Source organism: Aythya ferina (genome assembly GCF_964211825.1).
Source record: "Aythya ferina genome assembly, chromosome: 2".
Classification (NCBI taxonomy): domain Eukaryota; kingdom Metazoa; phylum Chordata; class Aves; order Anseriformes; family Anatidae; genus Aythya; species Aythya ferina.
Window position 1 is genome coordinate 135,662,858 of NC_140297.1, and position 20,572 is coordinate 135,683,429.

Genomic DNA, 20,572 nt, shown 5'->3' on the forward strand with positions numbered 1-20,572 from the left:
CTGAGATGCAAATGACTGCTGGGAGAAGTAGACTACAAGCATGTACAGAATAGTCCAATAAAGCATTAGAACTGAAAGCGTACAAAGTTAAATTTTAGAGGTACTTTCAGAATGACTTACAGAAGACAGAATACTGCATTGACCCCTAAAAGAGAAAAAACTTATCAATAAGCTGGAAAGGGCAATGGCCTTCAAAAGGTAAAACACATTTCTGCTTCTTGAATCATCATTTCAAACCTTGCTGGAAAGCAGTTAAGAATATGCAAATCCCACTTCCTCACATCTCAATTTAATAGAGCAAAACCCTTTTTTAATCAAGAACGATAGAGTCCTGACCCTACACCAAATCTGCACGAACTTACAGTACACTCGAAGGGTTACCAAAATACATTTTTCTTCCTTAGTCCTCAGCCTCTCTTCCCAGACATGATCAATACTGATTCCCCTTGCTGCTCTATTGTCACAGCTCTTTCAGTCTTTGTCAGTTCAGTATTGTCAATATGCAAAACCGCCGCAGAGCTCGTTAGTCTGCTTCTACGTCCATAATGAATGAGAACCATATGAGCAGCACTCGTAATAACTGCATCCACTGCTCATGATATTTCCTTTTGATCTTCAGAAAGATTTCCTACCACCTTTGACTTACGATTTGTACCCGTTTAAAAGCAGAGTTAAGTTGCAGACACTGGTCCAAAACATATATCCATATTAGTACTGAAATAGCTGGCTGGATAATTTAAATTAATGTAAATTTGTGGGTCCTACTAGGTAGTTATTCCTCATGAAACTTTTACAAGATTGCCAGATCCCCAGAGCAAGAAAATGAAGTTATTTTTAAGAAATAGAAATAAATGCACAACTCATTATGCAACATCATGGAAAAGCTCAAGCAAGGCTAGCTTCATGCCATAGGAATTTGGGCAGGAGATTTTTAGAAGCTGGATCAGCTCAGCGTCTCTTTTGACACCGCAGCCCTAAACCAGCTGCAAGAACATTACTACCAGGTGGTGTGCTGCCGCACAGGGACAAGACCAAGAGTTAACTCCCTGGGCAGATCTGCTGACAGAACAGCAGAACTGGCAGTCTCCCGCTGAAGAGACCCCTCTCAAATCCCAAATTTCCAGCAACTTGTTCTCTCAAGCGTTTCTGCAATTAACGCTCACAGTGAGGTTATTGCTCCATGCAACACCAATAACTGGCAATAGAGAAGAAATTGCTAGGAGGGAAAAAATAAAAATTTGGAGAAAGAAAAAAAAAAAAAAAGAAGAAGAAAAAAAAGGCACAGAGAAATAAATCCAGGTCTGCTACGTGCAAGCACGGCTCTACGAAATACCTTGGGAAGGCAGTACATCCCTTTCAGCCTGCAGTGTTTCTGACAACTCTTGGTCCTCTAGCAGTGCATAAAGGCAAAGTTTGTTCTGCAAGTTACATATCAGGTAGTGGTGTAGGAGTAGGTTTAATGAATAATTAACTTTAGCTGCCCAGAATTCAATACTGCTGAAATTTCCTCCTAAAAAACAACACAAAAAACAGTACCAGGGACTGTTTTCCCCTACAGAGGACTGCAGTACCTCAGACTGGGCATCCAGAACAGCTAATGGCAAACACCCATCAGGAACACCATGGGTTGAAGGGACCTTGGGAAATCAGCAAGACCAAGCCCTTCTGTCAACTTTGTTAGATCAAGTTGACAGGGGTTTGTCCAATGGGGTTTTTTAACATCTTCAGTAACAGAAATACCAGTACCTCTCTGGAGAACCTCTTTTAGTGTTTAACCATCCTTACAGCAAAGCATTTTTTCCTGATATCTGCCTGGGATTCGTCGTGGTCTATTACTTGTGCTGTTACTTGGCAATTACCTGTTGCTTCTTATCCTATCACTGCACATCTCTGAACAGAGTTTGGCTCCATCCATCTCTCCACCCTCCCACTAGACAGCGTCAGCTAATGGCAGAGATTATATAGTTAGTTTAACTAGCAACTGCCTACAGCTCACCGAGAGGGAGATCCTGGAGGCAGTATGCTTTACCCCTGCCCTTCAAGAACCTCAGTAATTTAGAAGCATGAGATTCATAGATGTCCATGTCCTCACCTTCAATAGGGTGGCAAGTAGAGCAGGTTTGTTTAAGGCACAGCTAGGCAAGGTGAAAGAGGTGTTCTTTGATTTTATTCAACAACCCTTTGACTGGAAGCCTCATTCTAGAAGTAAAAGGCATTTAAACAAATCCTCCTTCTGCTTGATCAAGTTCAGGTCTATAATGTTTCCTTGGTTGGACAAAAGCTACCCCCCAGCAGCAGCTTATTTGGGGTGGGAATAACTTCTATCTCATCCTGCACAGCACAGAATGCAACATGGTGCAGAGACAGTCAAGCTCATAGAGAGTGGAGCCAGTGAATATACACAGCATGGTACAGCATGGCAAGGGCTTCACCAGCTTCACAGATTACTGTGCGAATGTGGAGTTAGCATGGCGTGATACTGAATGAAATCAGCCTTGCCAAGAGGGCCAATATGGCTAGACTTTGTCTGCGTACAAGTGAAAATCTAAGCTCTGCTATACCCTATGGGTTTCCCAATTTAATCTCTACTCGCCCAAGCATCACTTGCTCTGTGCTCCATTTTACACTGCACACATTTCCGGGAACAAAAAGTAAGCCTGCACTTGTGAAGAGACCAACGTTTCTAAATACGCATTAGGCATCCTCCCAGGTTACCTACCAGATCCAACTGTTCAAACAACTCAGATATAGAAATGCCTCCATTCCAGAAAGACACAGGTGTGAACTCAGCACTTGCCTGCTTAGCCCTGTCTGTATCGAGACAGATCTTAGCATGCACAGATGCAGCTCTACATGCTTAGGGAGCTTCAAAGCTGCAATGGCGATGCATCTGGGATTAGGAGAGAGTTGAGAGCGATTCAAAGGCATGCAACTCTGCATATGGAAGCCAGCTACTGCTTCAAGTGCAGAAGTCTTCCTTTGCACTTAGCTTTAGTCTGTGAACTGGTAGTAAAATACCAAGTTTCTATTGATTTTATGTAGAGTTATCTGTGGCATGTACACTTTGATGACAAAAGGATGTAGCAAACCAAACAGAAAACTGGTACAGATATATGTTCTGTTCTTGCAAAGGACCACATATCATGTCTCCATCTATTTTTAGATGCATCAACTTCTACATTTACTCCAAATCAGCAGAACAATTTTAAAATGTATTTTACTAATTTTTTTAATTGCATATAGACAGAGAGCATTCATTTGCAAGCTATAGTGATCGTGTTTTAATTGGCAATTATGTATTACGGTATAACCTAAAATCCTCAAATCAAGCTGTGGTCAGTGCTAAACACTGTACACACATCTAGGAAGGGCCAGCAAAGGGTCATCATTTAGAAGCACTAAATCTTCAGAGGGAAATAGCATTTGGGACCCTGCTTAAAAATGTATGTATTAACAGCTCTTTCTGCAGTACGAGCTGCATCCCATAATGCGTTAGTTACTCTCCACACATACATAGCAAGATGCGGTTCACAGCCCCATGGGTTGAAAATAAGCGCAACGGTGTCACACAGACTTCGGAATTTATTGCTCCCATTAAGGAAGAAGAAACTTTAATACTTTGAAAAGCAGTCATTATAATCTGTCATTACACATCTCCTAAAGCCTATGGTACGTATGTGAGGAACCTAGTGACCCACAGTCCTCTAAAAGAAGGAGCTTCTCGTTCCTATCCAAATCCTGCAGAAGATAAAGTCATTATGTAGGATGACTGGAATAATGATGCAAGGTTAACACTCGGACTTAAGTATTTCCAGACACATTTTCCCTGTTTGGCAGGAAACTTGTTTTGTAAGACACAGAATTGTCCTAATATAACAGCATAGCAACTGCAACTTAAAACAGAACAAGTCAGCTAATGGACTGTGAGGAGACTTGCTGTATAACAGCATTTAGACGCATGTATTTAAAAAACAGGTGGATAACCCAAATGTTCAGTTACTAGGACACTAACAGTTATGTCCATGGCAATTTTGTTTCTGTTCTTTAAACAAATCATCACTTGCAAGCACTAATGTTAAAACCAGAAAGCCAGTCTAGTACACAGTGGCTATAAATGCCAAATCAATTTTCAGCAGATAATAAAGTCCATGTTTTACAATCAGCAATGCACTGTTTTACTACCCAAAATGTAAGCTAATAATATATAGCTCTGCTAAATGGAAAATGCAGATATGCTGTTAAGAAATGGGCTGGCTGTGAGATGATGGATCATTTCTGCTGGGACCTTCTTAAAGCTATGTGCAAATGTTTTGAAAATATCACATGATGTGGCCATGTGTTAAAAATTACAGCCAGTTAAGTTCTCTGCTAAGAAAAATATGTGGGCAATTTATGAAATGCACTCCAGGATGGAGATATCTTAAGTAAAACCAGATTTTGAAAACAAACCCATTTTTTTGAAACATGAACTTAAAAAAAAAAAAAGTTGCAGCCACATCTGGAGAGCAGAAGTAAAGAAAGGGTGGTCTGACCTAATACCAGGCCATCTTCTGAAAGAGCAGCATTATTTCTGGGCCACAATGACTGTGATCACTGATTGTCCTTTTAAGGAAACCATGCTGAATACTGCCATGGGCAATAATAAAGCATTTTGTAGGCCAACATCTGTTCTTTGAAAGTACTATAAAATGACTGATAGATTTGTAATGTTTCATAAATAAAGTCCGGAATAAACAGTTCTGGAAAAAAAAAAAAAGAAAAAGAAAAAGAAAAAAAAAACACACACAGTAATCAGACAAACTGGTATATGGGATTAGATGTGAACACCGTTCCCCCAACATCAATTATTTAGAGATAAGCACTTCCTCGAGTTCACTAAACAGAATGACGAAACGGTTAACTTGGTTACTGCCAGCTTCATGTTAACAGGATTATCTTTCTATAGACTTTTCTCAGAGTTGCAGCAGTGCCTTAGCAGAGATCCAAATTGCTTTTACAGTGTTTCATTAGCAAGCCTTTCTGCCCTGGCTTTTTAGTCACAGGGAAGGTGAGTGGCCAATCATAATTATAACAGTACGAACGGTTTGGCTTTGAAGAGCAAATTTACTTTGTGTAGAAATGTTATCACTACACATAAACCAGAACCCATTTTTATTACTTCCTGTTCTTTCTCCAAAATTAGAAGGACTTTGGATATCGCAACTGCTAAAGGGATGCTTCTGAAATCAAGACTTCACACATACACAAAAGGCACTGACATAATATCAGATTACATAAAAATACACATCCTTTTAATCTTCTGTACATAATGTGCTTACTTTTAAAATACAAAATCTGCCCCAGATGGCTAATAATGCCCATTTGAAAAAACCCAACGCCACAATATTAAAGGGCTAAAATATGCTGTGAACAGATTGAGAGGCAGTTCATCCTAGAGGAGAGTAAAAAAGTGCAGATGGGTGTCAAAAATAGCCAAGTGTCAGATCTGTTCAAGTATCTCCATTCTGGCACATGCTCCCAGTCACAGCTGTTAGTGTATTCTCTGTATCCAAGTGCAAGGTTTTCTAACACTCGGAGCTGACATTAAAACACACTTCTTGCTTGCTACTGCTTTAAGAGAATGCTGGAAATTAAACATCTATTTAATGGTAAAGCTTAACGAGTATCGGTAAGGGTATACATACTCAAGTGTGGCGCATGCCATTTTGATTAAAGATGCATGAAATTTTAACCAGCAGGTAGATTAACTAATTTAAATGCCAAAGGCTTAATAGGTTTTCAAAAACCTCCACTCTAGGCATTCCAATACTGTTTGCTAATATCCCCAAATAATACACACAAGGATCAAAACTGACAGGGCTGTGTCATTTCAGTATATTCAAATATCTTAATAAAACACAGATTTAGTAAACCGCACAAGAAGAATAGTTTCATACAAATCCAAGGAAAACGTCAGTAGATCCACATTATGCAGAATGCAGTTTTCCAAATTAATGAATTACCATGCTATTTCTAATGAAGACCACATTCCCAGAAATATAATGCATGCAAATCAAATTTTAAGTTTAAAGGGTTAAATTGACCTTTCATAGTCCTCAGTTATTATCTATGCAAATTAATTTGCCCATATTTCAACCATATAAATCCTCTTAGACTTGTGCTTAAGAGCAAACAGAGCCCACTTTCTTGTTCCAACCAGAGGATCAGCAAACATACTAGCAGTAGGGTATGACCATGTAGAAAAATCCTAAAAGGAAAACATTCCTCAAACAACTGGCAATACCTACATGCAACTGTGGTTGCAGCAAACTGGCAGATACTGTTTCAAAACACCATCTGCGAGGTGTACAGACTCCCTGTGATCAAGCATAGCCTCTTCTGCCTGTCCTACCCAAATAATCCACAAGAACCAGCCAGCTGTAGGATCTCAAGCCCTGTCTTTTTTTATCGAGAGACACAGGCTGTTATAATCAGGCACATGGCTCTGTTCAGTCCTTACCAAAAGAGAAAACAAACAAACAAAACACATCAAATTCAATCCGCTCTGTCGTGGTCAAGCATCTCAAAAAACCCTTTAGACAAATCACCCTGCAGAGAAGCAATGTTTTCATTGGCAATAGCACTTATCAATTAGACAAGTGATCTTAAGATCCAAGGATAATATTTTCCTGAGGAAACCAACCTATTAAAATTTCCAGCTCTGCAGCAATTTCTCTAATTCAGCAGATTTTTTTCATTGTTTTATTTTGTATTAACATATTTCGGTGATCTGCCCGGTGACAGTTAAACGCTGCGATTTAGGACAATGCTGCAAGAATTTGTTTTATAAATCTCCTTCACTTCTCCAACATAAACAGCTAAACATCTTTTGAAAGAGATCGTTTCAGCTGATCGCTGAACACTGCAAATGATCTCCATCGATAAAATGTTTGCAGATTCAAGGTACAGCTGACAGTCATGAAAGCCAGACCAAAGCTGTCTTTCTCTCCGCTAAAATAACACCCAAGCAGAGACCTGCACCCACAGACACGGTGACTTTCTGCTATTTCTATCCCTTTGCATTGAAACATCCAGTCCTGCTGCAAGTAGCATCTTTGGCAGTTTCCTCACACAAATTCCCCTCCCCCAAACACATACACAACAGAATTAGCATCCACAAGCACTCCGTCCCCGTATCAGCTTGCAAATCACCATCTATATTAAAAAAAAAAAAAATACTATCAAAAAACAATTAGCGTTTACTCATTTACAAGCGAAAGAACTGCGATAATTTTAACTCACCAGGCATCCTTGGATAAAATATACCACACTGTAAATGGCTCTCTCCTAAAAGCAAGCTTATTTAGGGCTCAGTGCCTCCTGTTCTGGAATGAGCAGGGAGAAGCGAGGAGGGCCATCGGAGCTGGCTGTGGCAGCGTAGCTGGAGGCAGGATGCTGGGCGCGTGCGTTTGCCAGGCAAAGACAGATGGAGAGCTGACACTCTGTATTGCACTTGGAGCAGAAATGTGAATGATGACAGGAGCACATGTGGCCTTGAACCCAGCCCTGTCTCTTCAGGCAGAACAATGACAGGGATGTGTGTGCAAATTATCACAACCCCGGCTCCCCTCAGCTGACTCCTTTTACTCTACCTTTCACACCAAGTTCCAGATGACCGAAGAATAGAAAGTAAAATGCAGAGTGATAAGCTAAACACTGAATTATTCATTTTTCTTTAAAAGTTAACCCTTTCTCTCGCTGAAGGCAATTAGAGAAAAGCATTGCTTCGAATCAGCTCTCCGCCAAAAGTGGAAACAAATTCATTCTTTATTTTAACAGCCATCATTTTGAACTCCATAGGACTACGTTTGTTTATTTAGCCGGAAATTCAAAACCTGCACGGCGATAGACTGGAGGGTCCCCCCTCCCTTCTTCCCCCTCCCCACACTTTTTTCATTATTATGCTATTTTACTATAGTGAACAGAGTATCAAAATCACTCCCTTTCTCAGATGCTCAGTAGTATGTGTAAAATAGAACACACTTAGAAAGCAGACCACTTTTATTTTACTATAGTGCTTTTAACCCCCTGGGATTCCTGCATTGATATGTTCCAAACATTTGCAGCTTACTCTCCTTTACCTTGCATGGTGATCCATGGGGGATGAAAACAAAATCTTCCCTGTAAAGCTTTTTCAAAAGCTAAACAATCATGTCGTCCCAATTTCTGATTTTGCACACCCCTTAAATGTTTATCCTTCACATGAATAACGTATGCCTGGCTAGGTTCAATGCACTCTTCCCTATTAAGCTTTAATGGACACCATGATACATAAAACTACAAGTCTTTGTTATAGTGCTTTATCTAAAGCTGGCTATTTTCTTCTCAGCAGTCCCTCTTTAGTCCTTTGTAAAACATCTTTGGCTCTTAGGAGAAACATACGCCTGACTCGCATGCCTTCTGTAGCACGTATAGCCTTGCACAGAATTCCAGGCACAGGGAAAAATATCTTCTTTTTAAAACTCCCATTCAATTCAGCACTTGTAAAACCTTCTCTGTTTTAGGAACCAACATTTCTCCAGCAATCAGCTCGCGCATTCTGGTTCAACTCTGCCTTCTCAGTATATCTTTAAACCCATACAGGAAACCAGTGATTCTCATTCAGATCTTCAGAAGCTGCAATCTTGTCGGCATAAGACTCATTCTTTTGTACTTATTTATGCAACCCTTGATTTTGTGTTATGCCATCTTCTGCCTCTAATATGCAGAAGCAACCCTGCTTTCAGGCCTTCCTTTTCTTTCCTCTAGCTGTCACAGAGCCTGATAAAGATCTACTTAGGAAAGAACATGTGTAAAATTAAGCAAAAATAACAACACCTCCAATATACGGCCTGGACTCGTGAATATTTCTGACCTGAAACTAATGAGTCACTTAATTTAGTGATATTTCCACTATAACTTGTTAATGCTGTCCAAGTGCCACGCTTAATCTTTGATTAAAGAGACTCCACAGGACTGGTAACTTCAGGGAAGCAAACAAGTAGCTCCTCTCCCCCCAGTAAATATTCCACCTCCACTTGAGGCAGGTCTTTTCTTCATCTTGATCAGATACATTCTGTAATGAAGTGCTGTATAATGGATATGTATGTCGGACAGCTGAAGAGAAACACCACAACATGGAAACATTTCCATGGCAGAATGCTTTCATGAGGGAGCAAATGGAGAGAATAACAACCAAAGTCTGTGCCACCAAGGCCTTGAAAGAATTTAGCATTCTTTTTGTTTTATTATTTGATGCACTATTTAAAACCAGTCAGTTAGTATTGTATCTGCTGTGTTGTTTTTCTTTTTTTAACGCTGTACTCTACATGAAAGGAAAAACATTTTCACAGTTGGAAATGCAACCTTTCATCAACATAGATGCAGCCTGAATCAGCTTTACAGCAGAAAGTAACGTGTCAAAGGTATGACGCATTTTAATAAAACCGAACAATATTCACTCTTAAAAGTAGGTCTTAATATCAGTACAATGTAAATCCACAGACCACAGCTCATGAAATTGAACTTCCATATGCTGTGTGATTATGCATCTTTTCTGTGTGTAAAAAGCCTTTTTAAGCTGTTATCTGACTACAGTAATTGCCATTTAAATTGATCCACGTCAACAAAACCTGGATCCCTGGAGATTCTCACCTAGAAGTCTGCTGGTGGAAGGGGCTCACAGAATGCCTGTGCATCTGAGACTACTTCAGCATTTTCTCAAGCAGCCAGCTGCATGAATAGTTTTTCCCTCTCATTATTTAATACACTGAGGCAGGCTGCAACCCATTTGGCAGTCCTCCCTGAATAAATATGTGTGGATATTTATTCTCTCTCCCCACCCCACCCCCTTTTTTATAGCAGTCACTTGAAGATTGCTATAACAGTTTTTGTACCAATCCTGAAATTTTAGCAGGCCAAGAGAGGATGGACAGTCCATTCTGTAAAACAGTTTTATTCTCCACTTCCATCATCCATCATTCCATCATCCACCATTCCATCAGGAAAGGAAACATAGTGCTTTTAACATATGAACAAATCTGCTCTACCACAAGAGTTGGTATTATGTGCAATACCAAAATGAAAGGGATACATAGAGACTGAAAAATCCAGCAGATAACCTTCAGGCAGCTCCTTTAAGCTGTTACATTATGCCTTCCTGGGTGGCTGAGTGGAAGTCAACTCCTTTGTCAATCATTCAAAAGACTTGACGAAATCATTTTAAACAATCCCCAATGACTTTAGTTTTGGAAATGTGTAAAAGTAGGCAGAAGTCTCCATGTTCATATATTTGCCCCCAAAAGAATGATTTTTAGGCACTGGGTGATACAAAGATGCTATTACACTGCTTTGATGGAAAAGAGAAATTCAAAATGATCACCGTTTAAAAGTATAGAGACTGCCTTTTGCTTAAACCTAGCTTAATAACAGGGACTGGAAGTCCACTGAAATGCATCTGTAGTTAATGAAAGGTCTCTATTAACAGTGAAGGAAGAATTTAACTCAAAGCTTTTCTGTAGGACTTCTCAACTTCCCGCTCGACTTAGAGCAGACTGTTGTGATACATTGTGACTTCACACAGTGGGTATTAAGTGAGTTAATTCAAAGGAGCTGAAACCTCATTGATCCTAATTGAAAGCAATACACCCAACCAAATAGTTTTCTACCCCATCTGCTCTGGCCTGCCACCAGCTATTCAATACAAGAGAATTAATAGTTTCAGATATTCTAACCGACCCAATAAAAGCACTCATTTAAGCAGGACTGCATTAACAAAGTGAAAAACCAAGGGCAAAATGGGTTCAAATGGAGCATTTTACTCCTAGTTGGCTTTAACAAAGCTGAATAATGCTTATTCTGACTTTTTATGTGCAAGACTTGATAAACTGAATGAGAAGGCACTCAATGATCAGTCAACGAGCATTGATGAATGGTCATTAGGACCCCCCCAACCTGAGGAGAGGCCATTCCACAAAGTGGCACACCAGCTTGAAAGGGCGGACTCACTAATGTCCAGATTTCCCCGCTTGCTTGTTCCACTCTCACTTTCAGACCACTGGCCACCAAATGAGGCTGACATATTGGAAAATAATCTTTTATGGGCGAGTGGTAAATAAAAATGGAGGCATTAGCCGGGCTTTCAAATTCAAATCTGCTAGTTTTGTCAGCCCTCAAACGTTTTGATTTTCCACCCAGCTGGAAGCTATTAGTGTTTTCTTAAGGCATCCCACTGACAGGGCAAACCCACCTAATGTGTGAGCTGTAGAGCTGATGGGGGGGGGGGGGAGACAGGGACAACTACTTCTGGATGTTTTCTTAACTTTCTTCAGTTGACTGTCAAACCAAAGTACAGCAAAGGCAACACCTCTACTTTCTGCTCGCTACTTTCTGGCTGCCAGTGATGCAACAGTAGTCTACCTGTGATACACTGGCACTACCTGGACCGTGTCTTTTTCTGTGGCCCCGCACCTACCCTCTCTTGTTCCTACTGCACTGTCGCAAAAGGGTTGAAGTTATTAAAGAAAGGCACTTCTTTATAAACTTATTTTCTATTTCTTCACTGGGAAACAGAATTCAAATATTCCAAGGAGATATGTGCTTATCTGTAACAGTAGCTCTTAATACATGCAACACAAAACATTTGCCAGATAACGCTAAACATTTCCCTAACCATTTCCTTATTGGCAAGATTTTCTGAACTTCAGAAAAAAAAGACAAATGGGATCTTTAAAACATACATAGCTCTGTGAAACAGACTGAGATTACCTACACAAATACGTAATATCCTAAAGCTGTAGTTATCAAGCTGGGAAGAAAATATTCTTGATTGTCTAAGAGAAACTGTTCATCACATTACACCTAGTCATAACTAAAGGAATAGTGGATTAAATCCACTGGAGATGATAAAGCACTAAATTATATTATTTCAGCCATATACTCAGAAATTAGTCCTCTACAAAGGATTTCAAATCATCTGTTAAGAAAAAGTACCCTTGGCAATGGGACAAGCATGGCAAGCTGGATTGCCTTTTTCTTTTTTTTTCTTTTTTTTTTTTTTAAATCAGAGGGCCAAAAAAAAACAAAACAAACAAAAAAAAACATTCTTGTTGAAAGCTGTCAGAAATCCCAGTGATATTTCAGGTGTATTTCAGGTTTTAAAACAATGAAAATTGTATATAAAGATCTATGCTAAGAGAAGAATAGGTCTACTGAGAATTAATTGACTCTGAATGGGAGGGCCAACACAGGCTTCAGTCCTTAAAGAAGGCATGCTGTTTTACTCTACGTGTGCATTTTAGTAAAACTCTCACGTGGACACTGTCATATGTATGTACCTGCTGTGGTGTCTATTTCCTTTGCTTGATCTGAGCTAAAACAAGCTTCCTCTTGCATTTTTATTAAATAAGGTATTTGCTACAATTTGGGCAAAGTAAATTATGATTGACTGTTAATTTTTATCATTGTTTATATTCAAAGGAAATTACCACACCATCTAAGCATAAACATCACTGATGCACTTTGAAAAAAATGATACCTATTTGATATTATTTCTGAAAGGACACAAAAAAATACTGAAGATGCCATTTCACTGACAGTAGAAAGAACACAAGTGGTGTGACCCAGAGATACCTGGATGACAATACCTGGTCCACATGAAACAAGATCATATTTTAAGATTAAAAAGAACAATAAATAAAGGAAAAAATAAAGAGGGGGTGTTCAAGCATTCGGTTGCTTTTTGACTTGACACTCAGAGTGTTTGCTCATTTAACATGGGTAGGGAAACTCCTCCTGCTGTAGTATATTAACCCTAGTTTTGACCTCTAATCAATGTCTTTTCAATGCATAGGATTTTCATAATAAAGATAATGTGAGAGCATATTTGTGTGAAAGAGGATCTACCACTAGCCATAAATTCGTGCCTTGCATTTTTCTTTGTAACATGTCAATATTTGTGACACTAACTAAACATATTTTATTCATTTGACAAGGACTGTTACATTATATTGAAAACTTTTGTTTCAATGTCACCACCTCCCCATTTTGACTGATGGCGAGTTAGTTTTGTTAAAACGCAAGGGGTGATAGCGTATGCTCCAGTGAACTTTCCCTCCTCTCAGCACCAGAGACAAAAACCTGCAGCTCTGCTCTGTGCTGGCAGCCATCTGGACAGCTTTCTCTCAATGCCTGCCCCACACCACACTGCAGGCAAAATTTCAGGGCTCTAGAGCTCTGTGGAGCTATTCATGACATACCAATTTCACATTTTCTGCTTGTACGCTTGCAACAATAAATGCTAATGAGGACTATGAATGACATTTTTAAAGACAATAAAAAGGTCTCCAAATCCCTTGCATATGGAGACACTATTTTCTAAACTTCACCTTCTGTTAGGGAGCCATTACACTCTAAAGGAAAAAAATAACCTAAGGAGAACAATGAGATGATCAAAGCATAACCGGGTCCTTAAGAATTCCAAAGAAAACAATGTTTGCAAGCTAGGTTAATAACAGACAGATTTTATGCTGATGTACAGCACTAACACTTCAGTGCAGTAACTCTCTTTTTCCAATAGCACTGCTACTTCTTACCAGAGGGGCTCAAGAATTGCTGTCTGTGGGGTGGCTTGAGGGGGATACATGGCAAATCCTCACTTTCCCTGACCATACACAGCCCCACGAGCCACACAATTGGACTTTCTAATTACAAATCTCTAGATGAGTCCAAGAGTAAACTGTCACCAGTAATTGCTTGGGAATGCTACATATTCATGGAGATTACTGTAGTGCCTGAGTGTGGCCGAAAGAAATATCTAATTTTATTTATTTATTTATATATCCCCAAATCTTCTACTTGCAATGCTATTTCTGCAGTAAAAAAAGCCATCTTAACTTTTGGCGCTATGTTTTTTTATTTAATTAAAGACAGTTTCCCCTTATTAGCAAAGATTAAAAACACTTTCAGGAAAATCCACCAGGTGGAGCAAATACACAGCAATACACAAATTTATTTAAGCTCATACTGCCATTTTCAACAGGGAAAAAAAAAAAAAGTGTTTTATATGGAAACATTCTTACCTCTTGACCTCCCTCCTTTACCCTTTTGTCATATATTGATCAGTTTGTACTTATTTACTCCATTTGGTAATCATAGAAAAGCTTTGTTCAAAGAAGCTTTGATACGAATCTATTGTTGCTGAGCACTTTCAGTACAGATTTACAAACCACAATAGTCATCAGATACATTCAAAGAACATGAAATTAGAGAATAGCATTATTCAATAAAATATTATTTTAAAAGTTAAATTAGAAAATAGCATCATTCAACAAAATTGTTATTCAGAATATATGCATACATATACATTATATATGCATATATATTCAGCAATATACAGATAATGTGCTTATAAAACAATCTGATAAGCATTCTAAAAATAAAGCTGAAGTCTGACATCAAACAGCAAAGTCTTTACGCTGGCCTCCACTATAATGAGCAGGAAACCAGGCCATTCTGTGTGTCTTGTTGTATGTTTATATAAATAGTAGTGCCAGTAACATCACAGCAGTGTCTCTGTACAATATGTTTGGTGTTTACTATTAATACCTTTATTTTAGTATTACATCAGTCAACCACTGAGTAATTTCAAAAGTGCAATGAATGAGGACTATAAATAAATATTTGAGCAGATCTATGACAGCTAAACATTATTTCCCCACCTAAATTACTTTCTTTCCAGAGCCAGGTGAGAAAGCCACTTCCTCATCAAATATTTTAAGTTTCCCTGATGATGGAGAAGGTCTAATGGCATAAAGGCAGGGGGCACCTTTTACATGAAGAAAATTAAGTCTTAACAGAAGTGGTTATGGATGAGTCTTCTCATAGTTATAATAGGACAACCCACTGGCAGACCCTGTAATTGCTAAAATGGGAAAGCAGTATCACCAAAAGTTAACTGCTCTGATGCAGTTCAGTGTCTGGAAATGTAGCTGAATCAGTACACACTCATTCAACCCTTAATGAGGGAAAAGCATTATTGCTTGTGTGTGACAAAGTGAAGGTACTGATTTTCACAGAAAAAAAATCCTTCTTTCTATTGTTTCCTTTGTTACACCTTCTCACACATTTTTGTCTCATTTTCCAGCTCAGCGTCCCGTCTCCTTTCTGCTGCCACCGTATGTTCTTGATCCTGTGGCCATCTCCTGACCATCCTACATACCATACCACTCAGTTTCCACTACAAAACGCTATCCACTAAATGTTGTGCAATCTGAAGAGAAAGCATACTGCATTCTCTGGATGTACAACAGACTGACCGAAGATTTGTGCTTTTAGGCAGACCCAGATGAATCCCATACCAACTAAGGGAAATCAAAATACAAAATCTTTGTTCCTTTAGGAACAAGGAGGGGCGTTTAGGAAGACAGGCCTTTAAATATCATTTCATTTTATCTAATTGTGTTGTACTCCACATGGTGCTTAGCTGTAGCCATTCAGAAGGGAAGCAAGAGAAGAATGCAGAGGTGATTATGAAGTGGAATTTCTTACCAAGAGCAAATTACACCACTTCACACTAGGAGAACATCTGCAAAGAGCAGCAGTAAGTGCCTGGGCACGACGCAAGGTGCCAGTTTTAATACAGCCCAAACTAGCTTGGGACTCGCTATCTGCGAGAACTTACCTTAAGCAAGATTGTCACAGTAGATGCTCGCAGAGATGCCCATGCTAAATATTTTTCCCAGTTTCAAACAGAAGGATGATTTAAAACCATTATCTCTGGTGGATTTTAGAGGTGGCAACTGTGCCTTAAGGACCATCATTTTCTGCCACTTTCCAAGAGAAGCTAGACACCCATCAGGTGAGGGGAAGGACAGCGTGGTTACTGCTGTCACCGTATGTCCATGGACTATCCTGTTCCCGCACTGCTGTTTGTGGTGGGAAATGGTTGGCTAGGCCATGGCCACTTCATTAGGTTATGAGCTCTACAAAATTTAAGGGTGTGTAACACACTGGAATTAGTACTAGTAAAAAGTCATATATGCTCTTATACAGACACAATTTTCTATACACGTACAAACTCTGCAGGAAGATGACACTGATCAGAGTGCATAGACCATCTTTTTTCATCCTATAGATACCAGCAATTCTTATTTAAACTATAGCTTCTTTACAGTAGGACAGGATAAAGGGATTTAAAACCGCATGTTTAAGCGATTCACTTTTACTTAAAGGCCCCTTTACACCAAAGTAGCATAGGTGTTCATGTTGAAAAAGGGGCCTGATTCTAAAAGGTGGAGGATTATTTAAGAATTTATTAGATCACGATTATCGATCTGATACACTGTAACAACTCTTTTGTTGCACCATCCCCTGCAAATCCTTCTTAGATGGAGGATTAGTAGCACAATAGATCATAATGACTCTTTTGGTCCCATTACGCTATCATTTACTCACAGCTGCGGATGCCCACAGAAGGGCACATTCTGTTAATGAGGAGTCCCCTATAAACCCTTTCCTGGTAATGGCCATTAATGTTTGTGTGCAAGAAGAGTGGGCCCTTAAATCTTTATTACAAAATTCTAATGAAATACTAGCAAGGAAAATTTAAGCTACTGTTTGAGCAATTTTGATTGCACCTACAAAGTAAATGAAACCATCAGCAAGTGAAAAAGTCCTTCACAAGTACAGGAATAACTCTATAGACTGGACTGAAAGCCTTCAGTGCAAAAGAAAACAAAAACATAATTAACTCTCAGCTCTCTCTCTTCTCCACTCCTATAACCACAAAGATATTTCTTGGACCAGCTTCTGCCCACAACAATAAAAGACAATAGTCACATGCTACACTAACTTTAGCTGCAAAGCCAGATTAACATGTACCCTCTCTCTACTACTTGCACCTTGTGATCTTAAGTTCTGCCAATACAACTATTTACAGCCATGTGCTACAAACTAGAGAATTAAAATTTTCAAAGTAAGTTATATCCTTCATCATTCAAACAATATGTCATATTTCAATTTTCCATGAACATATATATCTATTCAATACTTTTGTCTATCTTTCAGTATCTTTCATTTGTAATGTGGAACTTTATACCCAAAGAGGACTTTCTACTTGAGGGCCAATGTGACTCACAGAGCCTCACTCATGGCTCTGCCCAGAGAAAAATCCATTGGTTGCAGGGAGTTAGTTACCTCAACACACAGCAGCTATGAGCAAGGGCTATAACCCACTCTACCTCAATATTTCAAAGCTGAACACAAAGTTGGACACCTAAGAAAATCACATGAATAATAAGAATGGAAGTGCTGATAGCTGCCACCGCTGTTTTAATAGGCTGTGCCAGAAAAAACACTGGCTTGGTTTTATGCCATGGGATGAATAAAATAATGTTGCCAAGCATGCTGAAAATGAGAAATTTAAAATGCCAAGTATGATGATTACATTAACAATAACTGCAAAAGTTTTTCACATTTTCAAAAGTTTATTTTATTTGCAGCATAGCACAAACTCAAGTCTGAAAGAACTTGCTCTTTGGAAGATTTTACCTCCAAAAATAAAAAAGGTTAAGAAAGGGGAAAGAGAACTCTGAAGTATAAAAGGGGAAAAAAAAAAAAGTGTTGATTTGGAAAATAAAGGGTTAACCTGCTTTGTTTCAGTCAGTATTATACCAATGCCAGAATTACAAGGAAAGGACTAAAAAGAGCCTTTTTTTTTTTTTTTTTTTTTTTTTTAATTATTATTATTATTCCTTAAAAAAAAAAAAGAATCAGGCCTATCTGTCACAGTGTTGTCCGGGCTGGAAGAACCGGCAGGAACCTCAAATTCCTGACCAAACCCTCTTCCACACAATGCCTCCTGAATGGAAGGAACCCAGGCCCGGCAGAGATAGCCCGCTGTCAGGAACCAGCCCTGACGTTTGCGGACAGACAGGGCTGGCCTTGCAGGATGTCAGAGCGGCAAACTGCTGCTCGAGATACTGGATTTTCACACACTCTCAGCCTGGATGTTTTGCTCTTCAGGTAATTAAACAAGGAAACGGGGCTGATGTGTACGAGTCTGACCCCTGCTCCGCGGCTCCATGCTTCTGCATATCAACTTCCGCAAGAACTGCCTGGAGCATCAACAGAGTCCTCTACTCTCGCTCTCCGTCTCTCCCAATGCCAAGCTCTAAAACAAATCTGCCTGGAAATATGTGCTGTTGCTGTCTACTCCTTTTGCTATTTAAGAAGGGCGAAATTACTTGCTCTGTTCCACATGCCTTGCCATTTCCCCCACACAAAGAAGGAAAAAGGAAAGGAATGGTTACTTTCTGATAGCTGTTCTTCTGGCAGACATTCTAACAGTGAGCTAACTGGGGGAGGCAGAACAGGCAGGCAGGAGTCTAGGATGAGACAAGGGATTCCCAAATTAATGCTTACATTGAGGTCATTACTCAAAATGAAGAAGATTCTGAAAAATCTCTCTGATTCATCCAACCGATCGTCAGATGTTCACTTCTTTAAAAAATATTCTGATTTAAGCATCATTGGAGAGTCTGTTTGACCAGATGATTTAAATCATAGAATCAGTTATTAGAAAAATAAACCTGTCTCCTCTTTTTTTTTTTCTTTTTTCTTTTTTTTTTTTCCCCAAAAAATTTTAGAAACAGAAGAATGCAGGTGTTACCACCTATATTCTGTGAAAGCCCTACACACGCTGCTCCCTGGCTGACCTAGTTTCTACGCTCTTTAAATACTATTTAAACAAAATGATTTTAAAAAGGTAACATATTCTTACTTCTTCTGAAAACCCACAGAATAGAATATTGGCTGTGAGAGAGAGACCAAAAGAAAGAGGAGCACAAAAGCATGCCTGCTTGTCTGTGTTCAACACAAAGAACATTAAATGAAAACAACTGGCACACAGCCAAATTCCTATACAGGCAAAGAGATTCAAATAAATTGATTTCACGCATCACACTGACCTGGGATCAGTGAGCAGTGGTACAATACACTCGATGCTCCATGTGGGGCAAAGCCCATTAACGTTATCAGAGCCGCAGCACATCACCAAGAGAGAAAAAAAAGGGAAACCAAACTCTGCAAACTCAGAAATTCACTTTGAAAAGGGAACTGCAGCTGAAGTGCTTTGTCTCAGTTTACTAATAAATACATCCTATTATGAGTGTCTGCAGTCTGTTCATCTCAAAGATTGTATTTATTTTAATGTGAAAAATACAAATGTCATACACAAGCTCATATACTCTGCTTTTAACATAGCTGTTCTAAAACTCGGTTATTCTCTGTAAATTTCCTCCCTTCTCCATCCGCCAGCATTTTATATAGATTATAGGTTATTTTCTTTGTACTTCAGAAGCTGGATTCCTGCCCAGTATGTTCTTACTGGCTCAGAGAGTTTGCTGAAGGAAACGGCCACCACTCTGAACTGTTCCAAATCAACCTGACCTACTGAGAAAAACACATTATTTGCAAGACAGCAATAAGCAGGGCCCTGGTTCTCTTTGCAGAGTCACTCGCACTCCCTCCCTCACCTCAAGCCCAGCAGACTTAGAATTTCACTTTCTTACGATGTGTGAAGTAACCCATGTGCGCCATGGAGTCTCTTCTTGTCATCCGAGTTTTGTTTTTCATTAAGATCTCTCACACTCCAATCAAGAGTAATGCCAGCCAGCCACAGGTGTGCGCCACATGAACAGACAAAAATCTGATTGTGAGCTGGGTAATGACAATCCTGTGTCTATAATGCACTCGTCCCCAAGAACCCTTTTACATCTGTTCTATGTTAGGGGGGGGGGGGTTATTGCTTTAGTTGTACTCCTTAAGATGTGTAAGTAAGCAAAAAATTGGCATAAACATAAATTAAAAATAACATTAAAAAAAAAAAAAAAGAGAAAAAAGGAAACCAAGGAAAGAAGACATTGCAATAACAAAACATGGGTGAGTATGCATGAAAGGAAACAGAAGTGTAGGTAGCCTACTGCTTCAAGGAAACAATAGATTCAACCACCTTTTATCTTGCTTTTTATTCCATTCTGGTTTCAAATAGTAAGTCAAAAGTTCTTGGGCACAACAAAGTCCATATTAAATGAAGATGACTTCAGGCATTTCTGTGAGAACAGTTATTCAGCTCTGACCTACCTGTTTTTAATGAAACCTAAATCCTTCACCATGTCATTTGAAATGGAGTTGTCTGCCAACCCATCCACGGAAGTGGGCTGAAAGTTGCTATAATATATAGGGCAAAGCTGTCTGGGGTAACAGAACAGAAGCTTTTCATTGGATTTCAAAAGATATATATAAGAGTGTTGGGCACATCTCTCGAGTCACTCATCCAAATTTCAGCAAGGAGCTTCTTGGCCATTTAAGACTAAAATTCTTGAATGTGTGACAAACACATACATCCAGATTTAGGTACCTTACTCAGGCACCTCATTCCAAATAAATCTCAAAATGGGAATGCCCAAAGATCTAACAATTACTTACCACACATTGCCATTTCTTTCATAGAATAGCTACAAAGTAGTTTTGGATCATCTTTATCACCAAGGTGAAA

General features: G+C 39.2%; 1 protein-coding gene across 3 annotated transcripts in view; it reads right to left on the reverse strand.

The window, feature by feature from the left end:
- RUNX1T1 (RUNX1 partner transcriptional co-repressor 1) overlaps positions 1-20,572 on the reverse strand; it is a 114,742-nt gene that overhangs the window by 72,177 nt on the left and 21,993 nt on the right. Inside the window, exon 1 of one of the 3 annotated variants that reach the window (XM_084507629.1) lies at positions 7,282-7,416. The exons of the other annotated variants lie outside the window; for them this stretch is intronic. Coding sequence (XP_084363755.1) covers positions 7,282-7,288 — 7 coding nt within the window. The 5' untranslated portion in view covers positions 7,289-7,416. Of the gene's footprint in view, positions 1-7,281; positions 7,417-20,572 lie in introns of those variants that run through there. 3 annotated transcript variants of the gene reach the window in all.